The sequence below is a fragment of the Perognathus longimembris genome, chromosome 19 (assembly GCF_023159225.1).
Source record: "Perognathus longimembris pacificus isolate PPM17 chromosome 19, ASM2315922v1, whole genome shotgun sequence".
In the NCBI taxonomy this organism is placed as follows: Eukaryota; Metazoa; Chordata; class Mammalia; order Rodentia; family Heteromyidae; genus Perognathus; species Perognathus longimembris.
The window spans coordinates 22,195,528-22,213,294 of record NC_063179.1 but is presented as its reverse complement, the minus strand read 5'-3'; the positions used below and the strand labels follow the sequence as shown (position 1 = coordinate 22,213,294).

Here is a 17,767-nt window from a genome sequence, read left to right as displayed (position 1 = left end):
GAAAAAAGGTGTTAGAAATCAAATTTTCTAAAATATAAGTTGGTAAAGGACCCTGTGTCTTTGTATTTATAAAATAAATACCTTGTTGCAATCTTAATTTTAAGAATGTCACTACAATGAGAATTTCATCAGAAAACATAGCAGTGAAATTAATAGCAGTGCTTATCAAAGAACAGTGAAATCTATAAGATTTCAGAATCTTTCCAGAAATGTTTTATTTCTCTTAGTTCTAGGTTCCCTGGGTAGTTTTTATTCATAGTAGGTTTAGATGATTCATAAAATATGGACTTTCCCCCCATTGGAATATTTTTATAATTATGTGGATAGCTGTGCCACAGCATGCATAAATTGCACATATTGTTTGACTTTCTTTATAAGATACTTAATTTGAAAATTATAATTAATGCCAAAAACCTGTATCTTACTATTTTGCCACTTAACCAGGTTGATTTAGCACAAAATGCAAAATCTTGGGGCAGAGAGGCAGAGAGGAAGAAAACTTGATGGATAGTTGTTGAAATATGTTCCATTTACTGACCTGTCAGAAACCCTTAGGATGCATTGTAAAACAAATGATGTAAATTAGTTTTGGAAAATAGTAAGGGATTGTGAAAAAAAATCTCAGACTTTAATGTTCTGTAACCACATGATTTCCCTTTTTATTTAGTAATACGCTGCTACATATTTGGAGGTTCTGGTGTTTGTAGGTCACTGAACAGACATTGAAATCTGATTTATATTGTATAACTGTAACATAGAAACAAAAAGTATTTATATATTTTCCGTAAGAATATTTCATTGAGTTGTGTATAATTTAAATAAGATTTGTCCCCAAATGTTTTTGCTCACCCTGATTTTTTTTGTTGTGGTTTTGTTGTTTTTGTATAATGTGTACAGTTTATGTCAAGGGCATTAAAAGCCTCCTGAAACATAATCTTATCAAAGGGATACATTGTTAATAAAATGTACTTAAAATTCCTAAACTGGTGGTCTGGCAGCAGTACTTTATTGGAAAGCCTTGTTCACAATTTAATCAAGTATCTCTACATTCTCATATATACATAATGGAGTTGCTCAGCCATAAACAAAAATGAATTTTATTTGAAGGAAAATGGATGAAGCAAAATAAGCCAGACTGAGACCAATACTGCAGTATTCTCTATTATAGATGGCAGCTGGACTTAAAGAAAATTAAGTGGATGTGGTCACACATGGAAGACGAGAATCTAATAAAGACAACCAGAGGAAGGAGGGGAACAAGGATGAGGGGCAGAAAATGATCACAATATATTGTGTATGTATGTGTATATATATATATATGGAAAGGCATAATAAAACCTATGTTTAAAAATTACCAGAAAGAGTGAGAGAAGTGATAAGAAATATGATAAAAAGTATGCACATGTATGTCTAACAAAGAAACCCCCTCCATTGTACAATTAATACATGCTAATGAAAATTGGGGAATATAAAGAATTTGGAAGATTTCTAAATATAATAGTTGCCAATTTTTGAGAAAACAGTGCTTTTCATAATCTGTAAGTGAAGATGTCATCTGTAGGAAGTATTCCATTTCTTGTGTATCTGTCTCCTTTGATCAGATAGGCTAACTTGTAGCTAGCTGCCTAGTGGTAGGTAGAAAAGCATACTACAGGCAAAAACAATTCCAGACTGTAAAATGCAGCATGAAATCTAGGATATGAGTTGGAAAACTATGTCTTACCTTCAGAACAGGTTTGTTTTTGATCCTTTGGCCATTAGGCATCAAGCACTTTCTGAGAATCATTTTCCCATCTTTATTTTTTTTTTTTTAACTGTATGTCATGAGAAATGTAGTTGTCTCCGAAATAGAAAACACATAATGCTGTCATTCAGCTGAAAAAAGGTCAAGGGTAGTTTAACTTCAAAAAAGATCATTTATTTAAAAAAAAAAAACTGATTAGTATATAAAATACAAGAGGTACTACTTCAATATTGTAAAATCTTAAGATATTTAAAACTTGTTTCTTTAGTGTTTATTATAGAGAACTTAAGTGAGTTATGTATGCATAGTCCTTCAAATTGAATGTTTTAGGTATTTAAAAATTCTGAGGACTTTTATTGCTGTCAGTTAAAGGTTTTTAGATCTTCTGCCTCGTGCAATGTCTTAGTAAGTTTCCTGAATTCTTTGAGGTGAAGCCAGCTTATTTTTAGAAGCATTAACTAAGCCCAGTTCAATTGATTCTCTTAGATAGTGTAGTAGATAATGACATTGACTATAATTGCATAGATTAGGTGTTACAAAGTCAGCAAGCATTTCAGGCCTGTGATGTATGTATGACTAGACCCCCTGCTCTGCTCCATCCTGAGTGAGCAGGATTCCCTGCACACAACTGAAGATTGCTGTGCAGGCTGTTCAGTATTTACAGGCAGTGAATGCCAGCCCATCTCACCACCAAAATGCCATTCATCTCAAGGAACTTCTAGTTTAGTTGAAGGTACTCTTATTTTTTTAAGGTATTATGGCCTTGTTGGAAAAATTAGAGCTCATTTAGAGAAATTATTAAGGGATTTCCAGAGGAAGCCTGATTTGCTTCAAAATAAGGGGTTAGGGGAGTATTTTTTTTTCTTTGTACCTGTCCTGGGCCTTGAACTCAGGGCCAGAGTTCTGTCTCTGAACTTTTTTTTTGCTGAAGGCCAGCTCTCTACCACTTGAGCAGTTGCTCCAGCTTTTTGGTGATTCATGAAGATGAGAGTGTCAAGGACTTGCCTGCACAGGCTGACTTTGGGCTGTGATCCTCAGATCGCAAGTCTCCTGAGGAGCTAGAGATTATAGGCCTGAGCCACCAGTACAGTAAATACGTTTTGATGGGGTTAAACCCATCCATGGGTGTTATGTTCGGGCCGATAATTCTGCTTTTGTTGAGTGATTTGTTTTTCTTTTAATCCTGATACTTCTACTGAGACATGAATGTAAACTTCAGAAGTTTCTGAATAGCACTTCTTTAAAGCAATACTAACATGATATATAACACCAAAATCTTAAATTACAATATATCTGGTTGTTAGAAACATTGAGGAGGAAGGTTTGCAACCACATCTGTAGGTCATACTGATACGATGAGCATGAAGTTATGTACCCATGCACTTCCTATTGGTATATTGCTGCATTTCAGGATGGTTTGATTTAAGTCCAGGTCGCATTCAGCTGAGGAGCGGATGAGCAGGTTGTAAATGTGCCCAGGAACTTAATTTTTTCATAGTTCATAAGCTACACTCAGTAATGGTTAGACATAGATTGCATTGAGGTAGATAGAACACCATAATGTGATGGTGAAATGTTTTAATTAAGACTTACTGCCACAGTAAAACAACTTCAAAACTGGATTATTTTTTAACCCAAACCTAAATGGAAGAATACATTCACAAGTCAGTGCCATTGATTTTTCTGTATACAAATTTCAAATGAAAACCATAACAAAGGAGCGCTAGTGATTTTAATACTGAGCAAAGTCTTTTCACAACTATCACATTAAATGAAATACTGCTTTGTGCTACATTAGGACATAGCTAGTTTTTCCAGCAAAAGGCTTAGACGCCTGTGAAAAAAAGGCTGAAAAGTTAGAACAAAACAGCACTGCTTGTGTAGGTATATGCTGATGTGAATGATTTCTGTAGAATAACATGCAGTAGCAGCCAGAGCTACAGGCATAGGCAGAGTCATTTCCACCACACAGCAGCAACCAGCAAAACAAAAGGAATCTTTATGCTTTTATAAAAATGTGACCAACACTAGGGATTAATTCGCTGATATCATGGGAAGGGAAAGGAATTACATGTATTAAATACTTACTCTACCAGTGTTATAACTACTCAGTGTTTTGCATATAGTGTTCCCTCTGTGGTGTCTATGGCAGTTAGTTTCAGGATCCATCCCCAAACCCAAATCTGCAAGCTTATGTCCCTTATATAAAATGCTGTAGTATCTGCAAAGAAACTGTGTACTACTGGGTCATCTCTAATACCTAATACAATGCAAAGGCAATCATTGTTAATACTGTATTGTTTAAGAAATAATGACAAAGCAGTCTATGTGTTTGATACATAGGTAGGGTGGTTTGTTTTGTGTATATTTTCTATCTAAGGTTGATAGCATCTTGGGATTGAGAACCCTCATGTATGGAGGACCGAGTATAATTTCAAAGGAGATAGTTTCTCGCGAGTCAACAGAATTTCCCACTCCATGGAACTTGGTGAAGTTGTATCTCAAGTTACATATTTGACTTATTTAGCAGGATAAGAATATAAATGGGACAATTTTCTTGACCCAGACAACCTACTGTGGAGTCCAAAGCATACCAAGTGGAAATGGGTCATTTATATAGAGCTCTTGAATGAAAATGGGAAGAATAATAAAATGTCAGTGGAAGTACTTAATGGTACATTTTCCCTTTTCTATTCTGAGGTAGTTAAAAATTAAGAAAACAGACGCCTACTGAACTGGAGTGCTTATCTAAGGTTGGCAGACTCCTCCCTTCTCTTGGTTAAGCCTCTGGCCCCTAAGGGCATTACCTAGGTAAGTGGCACCCCTGGAGGCAGTTACCTCCCCCTTCTCTTAGTTCTCTCCCACATCTGGCATGGCCTGGATAAACCCTGACCAGCCCAGCCCACCCCTTCACATGGGCCAGTGTCTGTCTCCACCATCTGTCTCCACCGTGCAGGGGCAGACAGTTATGGGAATAAAGTTCTCTCTCCTGCCTGAATACCACGTGGTGGTCTCTTAGTTCTCTTATTGGTTATCAGTTGCCAAATAAAACTTAACACATACTACTTTGACCCTGAGTCAAGTTCTTTGCTAAACTTATTCTCTTACTGCAGTGAGTTGCACTTCAGAATTGTGGAGCAATGTCATTCTTTCTGATAGAGGCATAAAATTCCATTGTGTATATGTACCACATTTTCCTGATCCATTCGTCTACTGAGGGGCATCTGGGTTGGTTCCATATTTTAGCTATGACAAATTGTGCTGCGATGAACATTGTTGTGCTGGTAGCTTTAGTGTGTTCTTGTTTGTAGTCTTTTGGGTAGATGCCTAAAAGTGGGGCTGCTGGGTCATAGGAGAGCTCTGTGTTTAGCCTTCTAAGGAATCTCCATACTGCTTGCCAGAGTGGCTGAACTAGTTTCCATTCCCACCAACAGTGAAGTAGGGTTCCCTTTTGGCCACATCCCCTCCAACATTTATTATTGTTAGTTTTCTTGATATAGGACATTCTTACTGGGGTGAGATGGAATCTCTATGTTGTTTTGATTTGCATTTCTTTTATGGCCAGTGATGCAGAGCACTTTTTCATATGTCTCTTGGCCATTCTCATTTCCTCATCAGAGAAGTCTCTTTTTAAGTCTTTTGCCCACTTGTTGAGGGAGCTGTTGGTTCTTTGCAGGGGGGGAGGTTGGAAGAATTTAATTTTTTTAGTTCTGCATATATTTTAGATATGAGGCCTTTGTCCATTGTATGGCCGGTAAAGATCTTTTCCCAATCTTTGGGCTTTCTGTTTATCTTGCGATCTATGTCCTTTGCCCTGCAGAAGCTCTGCAGTTTGATATTGAGCTTTCACAGTTTATCTATATGCTAGTAATAAATCTTTGTGGTCTCTATTAAAATATTCAGTGTAGTTGCTTTACCTTAAAGATATAAATATTAGAATAAAATGTACTGAAGCTATTTTCTCATGGGAAATGGGCCCCACACAGCTCCCTTCTACAGTACTGAGAGGACAGGGCCTGAAGAGTAAGTGGGTATGCCTACCCTTCAGTCAAGTTCAAGTATACTGTGATAAGGGTGAGCCTAGAACAAACAGCAACAAAGCCCACATGTTCCCATGACCTGCTATTTCAAAAGGAAGCCTGCAAGAGGGGATGCCGAGTGCCATAGCTGTAGTGTTTAATCTAGCCAGACTGTAGTGTTCTTATATAAACCAACCAGCAAGCAGTGACTGCTCTCTGGGATGAGAGCCCAAAGGCTGTGGTGTTAACATGGTGTCAACCATGCTACTCGTAGTGTCTGTGTGGTGTAGGATCTGGTCCATGCTGGTTAATGATAGTGTTCAGCTTGACCTAAAAGGACCACTGAAGACAGGCTGTGTTCTTCACTTGGAACAGGTGACACGGGGCCTGGGGGAAATGCCATTTGCATCTTATAGTCTGAACAGGGTTCTGGTATTGTTAAATTGTTTGAAATTCTGTCCTTGTCTCCACACAGGGGTGATGCCAACTGAGACACATAATTCAAACTTGCTTCTCCAACTGGGATTTCTCCCAGGGGTTTTGTGTAGTTTCTTTCTAGCACATTTAGCAAGTTGTCAGGTTGGGTCAACAGTCCTAGTTGCCACTGTAGGTCTTTTGAGGGTGCTGGAACATGACCACACAAACCAGTGTCAGAAGCTGACTGATTGTACGTAAAGTTCTCAAAACAGATCCAGGGCCCAGGGCCTGAGTGCTCTTTTTGCAAGAGGTAACGGTAGGTAGGCTTGGTTAATTCACTCCCTGCCAAGAATGGCTTCTCCGTGCCCATGCCTTGTGCCTTGCTGCTTTCTGGCTCGTTTATCACTTCAAGAGCATCTGGAATGCAGTCTTTGACATTCATTATTGTTAAATGAGGGTTTTCCTGCATAGAAAACAAAAGAATATGTGAATATAAACGTATGTGTGTGCCCCACAGTGAATAAGGTATGTGAGGTACGCTTAGCAGTTCATGTCTTGCCACAGTGAGCTTGGGATGGGGTTGAAAATGAAACGCTTTGCCTGAACAAAAGGAATAAAAGGTTCACTCACCTGTTCCTTTCCCCTCTCCCTTCCTTCCCTCTCTCCCTTCTTTCCTCTTTACTTCATTCCTTCTTTCTTTCCTTCCTTCTTCCTTCCCTCCCTCCTTCTCTCCTTCCTTCCCTCCTCCTTCCCTCTCCCTCCTTACCTCCCTCCCTCCCTCCCTCCCTTCCTTCCTTCTTTCCTTCCTTCCTTTCCTATCTTTTTACCTTCCCTTTCTCCTTCCTTTATTCTTCCCCTCCCAACCTCCTTCCCTCCCTCCCTTCCTGGCCCCTCTTCCATCCTTCTCCTTTTCCCCTCCCTTCCCCCCATGTATCCATAGCTCTTTCTCAATCCTGGGGACAGACCCCAGGACCTTATATATACTGAGTAAGCACCCTACCACTAAGCTATACCTCCAGCTTCTTCAGTCACTTATATTGTAGCTGTAGGAGCAGAAGTGACTAATTTGAAGAATTCTAGGAAAGATTTACAACAGCCCAAAGCTGGATTCATCTTTAATAGGAATTTGATATGCCAAGAATTTCTTCATGTTTACCTTGTATTTTATCAGTGACAAGATGCTGCTCTTGTTAGGATCTGGGATGTCTGGGTAACACTTCTCCTTCACCCTAGGAAAATAGTATATATATGGAAGTAAATTTCGCCATGTAGTGGAGTGGTTAAGATCTCTACAGTCCCATACCTGGGTTTAATCCTTCCTCTATCCCTTAAGAATGCTTCCATTGTACTTTTGCTCATTGGTTACATGGAGGTAATCAGATACTTAGAGTGGTCTTGCAAGAACAACATGGATTATTAGATATAGAGGACTTAGAAGACCACCAAATACAGACTGAGATATCTATATTGGCCATTGAAACACTTGCAAACTCTTTATTATATCTTATTTTTGTGCCAATCCGGAGGCTTGAACTCAGGTCATAGGTGTTGGCACTGAGCATTTTTGCTCAAGGCTACTGCTGTACCACCGAAGCCACACCTTCTCTTTGGGCTTTTTCTTTTTTTTTTTTTTTTTTTTTTGGAAGTTAACTGGAGATACGAGTCTGGGCTAGCTTCAAAGCACAATCATCAGAACTCAACCCCTGAGTATCTAGTATAACAAATATGAGCCACCAACACCTAGCAAATAGGTAGTTATGTTTCTCATCTACTGACCTACAAAGCAAAATTTGCCAAAGAAATTACATATCCTCAACTATACCTCCTTTGTCCTTTACCCTTTCCATACTTTTTTTTTTTTTTGGCCAGTCCTGGGCCTTGGACTCAGGGCATGAGCACCATCCCTGGCTTCTTCCTGCTCAAGGCTAGCACTCTGCCACCTGAGCCACAGCGCCCCTTCTGGCCGTTTTCCATATATGTGGTGCTGGGGAATTGAACCGAGAGCTTCATGTGTAGGAGGCAAGCACTCTTGCCACTAGGCCATATTCCCAGCCCCTCCATACTTATTTTTGTTTTTCCATATTATACATTGTCATAAGTATAAGTATCTGATGATGTCCTTCGATTTTTGGATTCAATTTTGTTTGGTTGGGTTTTTTTGTTTTGTTTTGTTTTTTGCCAATCCTGGGCCTTGGACTCAGGGCCTGAGCACTGTCCCTGGCTTGTTTTTGCTCAAGGCTAGCACTCTGCTACTTGAGCCACAGCGCCACTTCTGGCTGTTTTCTATATATGTGGTTCTGCGGAATCGAACCCAGGGCTTCATGTATACCATGAGGCGAGTACTCTTGTCAGTAGGCCATGTTACCAATTTTGCTCACACACTTACCACTGACTTTTCCAGTAACACACAGAAATGATGAGCAAGACACCAAGAGTCATGGGCAATATGATCTGTACCAACGTGTAGGCTGAAGAAGGAAAGAAAAAATCATTTTATGAGTACTTCTACCTCCTCAAAGAATTTTTTTTTTTTACAAAACATTAAGTGTTTGAGTGAGAACAACTTTACATGTTTATTATCCTCAAATTTCTATTTAAGCAAACTTCATGACTGACTGAGGGCAAGAAGGACCGATCAACCCAGATCAAAGTCCCTTTTGCCATGGGCCAAATGTTTTGTGGAACAAATCCTTACCTTTTTGCTAAAGTAGACCAGTTCCTCACTGACTCCCCAGATCAGAATTATATCAGAATTATATGTTCCCATCTTTGCCCAAGCTTTGTGGGTAGATGGAGAGCATTTTCCTGCTGCTTGAACAGAGATGTAAATATAGGCCTTGGTTTGGCCGATGAGATGATGGTGGTTATAATGTGAAAGGGTTTGAAATGTGCTCATGTAGACTGTTTTGCCCTCTGGTGTTCCTTTAACTCATCAGGAGAGAGTTTGCTCCACGTACCTGCTCCCCATGTGAACTTATATGTAATATACTTGAGCCACTCTGAAGCCTAGTATCCAGTTTGACCTAGCCTAGATGGGAGGCAGGCCACAGACCTATAGACCCAGAAGCTGAAAGAAAAGCTTGTCTGTCACTGAAATTTTAGCCCTGAGATAATATGTAAAAAACTGTACCTTATAATAATTGTAACGTATAATCGTCAAAATTGTAGCTAGTAGTACCCTACTACCTAGTCTCAAAGTTGCTTGAATACTTCTAACTTTGGATAATGGTGTGTGTGTGTGTGTGTGTGTGTGTGTGTGTGCGTGCGTGTGCGCATGCCCACGCACATGCACCTAAGTGTGAGTGTGTGCTGATACTGGGGCTTGAACTCAGGGCCTGCGTGCTATCCCTTAGCTTTTTCACTCAAGGACAGCACTCTACTATTTGAGCAACAGTAAAGTGTTGCTTACCTAGAGATGAATCTCAAAGGTTTGTCAGCCTGGGCTGGCCTTGAACTGCAGTTTTCAGATCTCAGCCTCCTGAGTAGTTAGGATTACAGGCTTGAACCCCCAGCACTTGGCTCATGATAGCATTTTGTTTCTCTTCTTTATCAGCGATGCTTTCTTTTTAATGCTTACCACCCTGGCAGGGCTGCTTGTAATTCAACTAATTAATGATTCTGCTTGCTGGGTCAATGTGCTTTCTTACAAGTGTTCTGGGAGGCTTTAGGGCTATGGGTTGTTCACATGTATGATTCTGTTCAACCCATTTGTCTCCTTCAATACTTCTCAGCCAACACATGGCTGACCTAAAGTGGGTGAGCTGAGTACTGCTGGCTCTTTGTAAGAAGGCCTACCTTAGGTAGAGGCCACGTCAATGTATTGGGCAATGGGGGGGGGGGTTCTGGAAAGAAAGACTTGTCAGGTAAGAGGGCACCAGAACTAGATTCTCAACAACTGGCCCCAGGTTAGCCCTGGCCCAGGGCAGGCGAGGGAAGCTCTCGCTGACTCATTAGGAGCACTTTGCTCTCAAGATCAGCCTTTTTGAAGACTACAATTATTTCTCAAATTTGGTTAAGTTTTGCATTCATAGGGTATTTCTGAACAAGTCTGGAGAATGGGGAGAGGACTAATGATGTTTCCAAATTTGTGCCTAGTCTTACTAAACTTTTTATTTAAAAAAATAATACAGATTGAATATCCTCTCCTCCCTAGCACCCTCTTGCTCAGTGGATATTCAGATTTGCCTTGGGGAATAGCTTTTCTCCATCAACCAGTTCCTATCATTATTCTTTCTCCATCTCTCCAGCCAAATGCATTTGAACAAGACAGATCTCCATTCATCACACCTTCACCTGACCAAATGCACACACAGGGAGCTGGAGACATCTCCACCCCACATTGCCCATCTCTAACAGCCCCCTTGGGAAGCACAAGAAGCTATTATTTGCCACTGGAAAAGCCAGCTAGAAGGAAGGCTGGCTGAGGAAGTAACTCCACTGACACCAAAACCACCCTGCAACCTGTTCTATATGAAAGTCTGTAGTTCTTCAAATGTCCACACTAAATTAGGCATCTGATTTTCCAAATGATTCTGAGAGAAGGGCCTTGGGGGTCACAGGGGCAGAAAAAGAAGGTCCAGCCCCTTAATCAGTCAGATTAAGTTCCAACCTGCCCTGGCTTTTGCAGTGAGTTCCTATATAATATTTCTGTATAATATTCTGTGGAACAAAGTGAAAGAAAAAGGGGGGGGGAGTTTAGGGAGAAGAAATATCTGTGAATTCCAATCTAGAGAAAGCCCAGGCAACATTTCTGTAATCTCTCAATTTCTAAGAAACTCCCAAGAAAAGGGTTAGCACGCGTAGGAACTCACCGAGTTCATCGGGAGTGTCGACTGTCCGGAAGGGTCCATTGGGGCCTTCACCAATACGTGTATAGGAAGTGACCAAAAAGTTATAGGAGGATTCCGGCTGTAGGTTTTTCACAACGAATGTCTTTTGTTCTGGGTTTTTGATGTTGTATTTGCATACTGAGTCATCTGTGATTTAAAAGCAATGTTGTTTACAAGGGAAAAAAATAGGAGTACGATAGAAATTTGTGAGAGAGCTGGACATATGCTCTTATTGCTTTAGTGCCATCAAGATTTTTAAACCAACAACAGCAACAAAAAATCCAATGATAATCTCACCACCTTGAAGACTGAGAAAAGTTTAAAGAAATGGCACAACATGCCCACAATGCACTATGTACAGAGAGCAATTGGTGATCCAGGCAGATGCAAAACACACAACTCTGCCAGTGATGGTAAGAACTCTGAAGAGACTTAGAAATAAATTGCAAGGCTGCGAGTATAATTCAGTGGTCAAACACTTTAACTTGTACAAGGCCTTGGTTCCATCTCCCCACCCCCACCAAAATAGAACTGAATAAAAATAGCAAAATTCACAATAAGGACATTTGAGGTCCAGAAAGGTCGGCACGTAGCAGGATTTCTTAAGGAGTTTTTGGCCCAGCCTTGTTCTTTCTGAAATAAGTTACAAATCCTGTCCTTCCACCTTCTCTTTTTTTCTGAATTTCAAATCTCCTTTTGATCCTAAAGTGATGCAACAAGTCCAGTCAGCCTGGCCACAGCGCCAGGAGGGAACCCTAGGCCTCACTTTTCATACCAATGCTTTTGAATAGTGAGGTTCTGTGAACAAATAAAAAGAAAGGTCACCTGAGGTCTCCACCTTTTCGAATCCTGGTGGGCACTGTCTATCTTTGGATTTCAGATAGACATAGTACCCTTGAATAAAACCAGACTGGTTATCCGTGGAGTAATTTGTCCAGCTCAGAGTGAAGGAGTGGGAGTTCAAGTTAGTCATGGCCACTTTAGGGTTCATTGAAGGAGCTAAGAGAGGAAGAAGAGGTGAGAAAACATGGTGATCTGAAAACAGTCTGAGAACATCCACATAAACCGAACCAAGAACAACAGCAGCTCTGATGCCACAGAGCTTAGCCAAGTAAGGAGCTTTAGCTGTGTCCTGAGAGGATTTGCTGTGACATGGTTTGTGAGAACTGGGAAGGAATTGGGGAAATGTTCTTGGACAAGCCATGCCTTTCACAGACAAAGACACAGATGCCCAGATAGACAAAGTAACTTGCACAAGATCACACAGACATTTTTACAAGTCTTTCTTAGACTTGATTGTGGTCTTGAATAACTAGGATTTGAGAGAAGACCCAAGAGAGAATCTACAGATAAAAAGAAGAAGGGAAGGAAGAGGCAAGGTTGTGTTGTAAGAGGTAAGAGGCCAAATGGCAGAAGAACTCTTTTTCCCAAGATAAGGCAATGCAGTTATTTGAATGTCAGTAGAAAAATCTGAGAATGTATATTCTGAAGCTTTTCCCCCACACCAGAATTCAGCACACTGCTCTACACACGTGAACACACTCACCAATGCTCACCAAGGACACCCCCTGCCTGTTGGGGATTCACGCTGCCCTTCCCCCAGCCCTGGGGCAGTGTGGGAGGGAGCCCCTCCCACCTTCCCGCCTCAACCAGAAGAGAAGCAAGCGGTCCCCGCCTCTCGGCTCGGCCACGTGTCTAATGGCGGAGGCCTGGCCCTTGGAGGATTGTGATCTCCGCCGACAGAGGAAGTTTCATGACATCACCTGATGGGCAGCCCAGCTCAGCCAATCAGCTAGTCACCCCAGGTCCCTCTCCTTCCGCCTTTGTCACCGTAATAAATTCTTCTCCCCTCCTTCTGGACAGGTGAGACTCATGGACCATCGAATAGTCTCCCCGATGCCTCTCTCCACCGCCGTTCCTGACATGTGAGGGGACCGGGGAGGGGGGTCTCGGCAACTTTCTCCTCAGCTCAGCGCAGTCCATAAGAACACGCTTTGTTCCTTCCACGGGTGAGAGGGATAAAGCCGAGTGTTCTTTCATAGTTTGGGATTCAGGCATCCCCCTGGGAGATAGGGGGAAGGGGGTCACGAGCCCCCAACACCTGCCTCTCTCAGAGGCAACTGGGATCTGTGGCTTAGCTCCTCCCAATGAAGAAACTGAGCACTGGTCTGACTGGTGTGAGATAATCAAGGTCCAGCTGCACCGCTGCTTTGCATGGCCAGGGATGTTAGATCTCAGAGTGTGAATGAGTTCTCCACGAGGAAAACGAAAATCCTCATGCTGCTCCAGGGGCCGTGGTGAAAATTTAGAGGACCATTTCACAACATGACTGGAAAGTCTTAAACATTATAGAAGAAATGAAGGGCATATTTAATTATTTCAAAACTGGGAACAGCCTGTAATCCCAGCTGCTTAGGAGGCAGAGATCAAGGGATTATGGTTTGAGGCCAGTCAGAAGTTCGAGAGACTTCATCTCAGCCAATGGAGGAGCATAATAGCATTTGCCTGTTACCCCAGCTCAGAGGGAAGCACAATGGCTGGCCAGAGTGGCACCTACCTGTCATATACCCAGTGATGTGGAAAGCACAAGGAAGTGGATTGCAGCCCAGGCCAAGATGCACATAAAGCAAGACTTTACTTTGAAAATATCCAACACACAAAAGGAAAGAGAATTGGAGGCACGACCCAAGTAGTAGAGCAGGAATCCCTGGATTTGTCCCTAATACTAAAGTTCAAACATTTGAGATGAGTATTCCAATTCCAGCCCTAGGACTTCATTTGAAAGTCATTATCATGGATATGGACAAAGACTTAGTAAAATAAAAATGATTCATATGGGATCTAAGAACAAAGGAAAAGCAAAGAGAGAGATTTAGCCCTTGGAAGACCAAGATACTTGGGTATGTTTTATATTCTATCAGTGAAAATAATTGTAATCCCTGAAAACTGTCCAGCAAACGGTGGCTTGACTATGTGTAGAGTAGGGCTCTTTTCACTCATAAAGTCACATGGTTAAATAATATTTTAGGACAAGAACCAAAAAATCAGCTTGTACACAGAGTAAGGTCCTACTTTTTAGTTAAAAATACATGTCTATGCAAAGAAAAGAATCGCATTTACAATAGAACTGAACATTTGTTTTGGGTGCTAAAATTAGTAACAATTTCATTGTTTTTTTGCATTATAGTTGCAAAGTAACCCTTTAAGAAAAAATGTTTTACACTTACATTTTTTTTTTAAAGAATGTAATTCCCAGCACCAATGGAACCATGAAAGCTAGGCAAGGGGCAAAATCTTCCTACACACAAAGCTGACAGCTGTAGATCAGTTTGAACAAATCCTCACAGGACCCCATTAAATCTTTACCCCATTAAATACCTACCCAGTTCCTGGTAGTATCCTGTTTTTTTCCCTATTAAAGAAGCAACCCGTTCTGTAGATATTCCATAAACTCTGAAGTCATATTGAATCCCTGGTCTGAAAGCATCTAGAGAAGAAAAGTAAGCACATTTTCAACAAGACAAAACCATGTTCCTCTTGATTCTGGAAATAATCTGTTTACTGGATCATTTCCTTTTCCCTCCTTCCACGAAGCCTTAGAGTCATTTGTGTTATAAACACTTGACCTGTGGTATTGGCTCCAGCAAAGCTGCAGGGTTGTCATCAGCTGTGTCCTGACAAGTCAGATCTCTCACATATGACCTTAGCCACGTGCATCCAACTGGAGGCAAAACCCTTCCAAACCCTCCAGTGACCTGAAATCTCCTTAGGGTCCTTGCCATCTATCTTTCTTCCTCTCACAGCCCAGGGTCTTGAAAGCTTTGCTTCCTCTTCCTCATTTCCCTTCTCTGCCTCTCTGCCATCTACCCCCCACCCAGAAGCCACCAGGCCACTGTCACCTGCAGGCCTCTCCATCTCCCTCCCGCAGGACCCAGGAAATTCCCACATCTTTCCCTCTGTCCAGAAGATGGCGCCACACACTCCTCCTGCTTATGCCCCAAACCTGGATTCCTTTGACTTTGCTTTAAGGATGCTTCAAGTTATAAATCCAGTGTGGGACAAAAGCGTCCAAAGTGTGAATTTGCCAAAATTCAAAGTTGATGGTTGACTCCCATCAACAATATGGTCCAAACAACTGCACCCGTGCACTTCGTGCACTTCACTGCCTCTTAGAAAGCTCTCTTCCCAGTGGTTACAATGGCTCTGTCATTCATTACAGACCTCTAGTTTTAGAACAAGCTTATCATCATCAAGCAAATGAATCTGGACCTTGGGTCTATATATTCTGAAAAGACAGATTTAAAAGTCTAGTCTTATAATATAGCTGTATAAAATTGGAACTCCTAGAGCCCAGGTTAGATTTGTCATTTTGAAATAATGAGCATGACACACAGTAGCTTGAGAAGGATGAGAAGCCCTGGTTGGACTTGCTGCAAAGTGGACTGGGCGAGATGGTAGGAGAGCAGTTCTTACCTGAGCTGATGACTGTACTTGTGGTATTGGGTCCTATGTTCTTCCACTGCAAATCACAAAACTGGTCCTGGAGACGTGCACACCAGTCCACAACATAGCCTATAATGTTATCTCCAGATAGAAGCTTCCAGGACACAAAGAACCCATCCTTTGTACCTTGAATTATTTCCTCTTCAGCTCCTTCTATAAATAAATGAATACAAGAGCGCTTCTGATTTTAACTAATTAAGTTTTCTACAGCTTCTAAAGAAAATGAATCTACATGTGCTATGTAGCTGCTATCATTGGATATGAACTTTCCTCCAATGAAATGTTCTAAAGCTATGGTCTCAGAGCATGGTGCTATTGAGAGATGATAAACCCTTCTAAGAGAGGAGCCTAGTGGGAGGATGTCAAGTCACTGTGGCTGAGCCAACCTTCTCTCTCTTCCTGGCCATCATGAAGTGACCAGCTCTTCTCTGCCATATGTTCCCACCATGATACTCTACCTTGCCACAAGTTCCCAAAACAACACACTTGATTTTGAGCAGAAAAAAAATCACCCTTTTCTCCTTATTAGTTTTCTACTTCAGGTACTTGATTACAAAAAGCTGACTGACATAGTGTTTCACAGCTAAAGCCAAGCATATCAAGGGTTCTTGGTGGGGGCGGGGGCATCCACAATGCTTCCCTGCTTCCTGCTTCCCAGGAGACATTCTCATCTACTGGTGACCTGCTCTTCCTCTTGACATCTGGAGACCAATGGGACTTTGGCAACTCAAACACTGGTCAGCAGACTATTACCAGAAGAAAACTTGCAGCCCCGGAGGCTTACACTTACTATGCCCAATGAGTGAAGACAGATTTTGTAAAACTAATCCATGATAATCAAAGCATAGAATATACAGAGCGACTTCAAAGTCTGAAACATTTACTCTCTATCCCTTTACCAAGAACGTCTTGGCTGATCGCTGACCTACAGTTCAGGTTGCTCTTGGTCTGACCACTGCTTCTGAGATGTTAGGGGTGGGAATTAAGTAGAGGACAATAAATGGGGAAACCAGTCAGGTGTGTGCTGAGCTGGATTGTGCATGAATGTGGACTCCATTTATGACAGAGGCTGCCATGGTGATGTGTCTGGTGGTGAGGCCCTTTTCATAAGGTCTGACAATGAGAACAAAGGCGACATGGCCTCACGGAGCCATTATTTTCTACAGAGACTTACACTCAACTATGACTTCCCTGTGCACAGTTCAAATGACACAGGACATCCTATACTCTGTCTGGCAACCCTGATTACAGAGAAGCATTGGAGTGAAAGCATGGGGACAGTATATTCTTCTACAACTTCGCATTGCTAAAGGGCTGGGGCCATCCTGGTAGAGCCTAAGAAGGCTTCACAGATCTAACCTTTGTGGTTTCCAGAGCTTCCTCCATCAAAGGAAAGAATCTCATTTACATAGCAATGAGCATTTACTTATTAATATATACTTCAAACTTAGGTTATAACTCTTAGCCAACTGCTTCTTTAACACTGCAAATACTTTTTTGCTGGTACTAGGACTTGTTTTGCTGGTACTAGGGCTTGCACTCTCACTTGGCTTTTTTGCTCATGGAAGAATGAAAAGCAAGCTACTCACCTTTCTCAGAATCTCCAGAGATGACAATGATAGATGCAGGGGACTGGCCTGCACTGTTGTTGGCTGTGACATTGATTTGGTAAGCACACTGGTCTAGGGTTAGTTTCATGCCATTAGCTAGGCCTGAGGTAGAGTGCAGTGTTACTCTGACTGGTTTGTCTAGACTTTCTGTAATTACATTATAGTTTAGGATCTTGCCATTGGTGTGCCGTTTTGACAGTGGCTGAAACAAACAAACACACATTGACAATCTTTTCAAAATGGGCTTTACTTCAAAATAATTTTATATAATTACTTCTTTATTTTTTTTTCTATCCCTCAACCTTCTTGCCCACATGCACAAAACCACTTCTCACCTCCTATTGACAAGATAATTTAAACCATTTTTGTGGTGTGGTATGGTGTGCGGTGTGTGTGTGTGTGTGTGTGTGTGTGTGTGTGTGTGTGCGCGCGTGTGTGTGTGTGTGTGATGATACTGGATGCTGGGGCTTGAACTCAAGGCCTAGGCACTGTCCCTTAGTGTTTTGCTCAGGGATGGCACTACCACTTGATCCACACCTCCTTTTTTAGCATTTTGGTGCTGAATTGAAGATTAGAGTCTCACACACTTTCTTGCCCATGCTAGCTTTGACCGGCTCAGATCTCAGCCTCCTTAGTAGCTAGGAT

General features: G+C 41.6%; 1 protein-coding gene across 3 annotated transcripts in view; it reads right to left on the bottom strand.

Moving 5' to 3' along the window:
- Positions 1 to 5,585: 5,585 nt before the first annotated feature.
- Positions 5,586 to 17,767, bottom strand: part of Osmr (oncostatin M receptor) — a 38,003-nt gene continuing 25,821 nt past the window's right edge. Inside the window, exons 11-18 of one of the 3 annotated variants that reach the window (XM_048368304.1) lie at positions 17,102 to 17,324; positions 15,483 to 15,665; positions 14,392 to 14,496; positions 11,835 to 12,008; positions 10,992 to 11,156; positions 8,567 to 8,648; positions 7,337 to 7,409; positions 5,586 to 6,643 (exon numbers count right to left, since the gene is read on the bottom strand). In XM_048368304.1, coding sequence (XP_048224261.1) covers positions 6,071 to 6,643; positions 7,337 to 7,409; positions 8,567 to 8,648; positions 10,992 to 11,156; positions 11,835 to 12,008; positions 14,392 to 14,496; positions 15,483 to 15,665; positions 17,102 to 17,324 — 1,578 coding nt within the window. In that variant the 3' untranslated portion in view covers positions 5,586 to 6,070. Of the gene's footprint in view, positions 6,644 to 7,336; positions 7,410 to 8,566; positions 8,649 to 10,991; positions 11,643 to 11,834; positions 12,009 to 14,391; positions 14,497 to 15,482; positions 15,666 to 17,101; positions 17,325 to 17,767 lie in introns of those variants that run through there. The other 2 variants (XM_048368305.1, XM_048368306.1) reach the window with 2 other exon arrangements.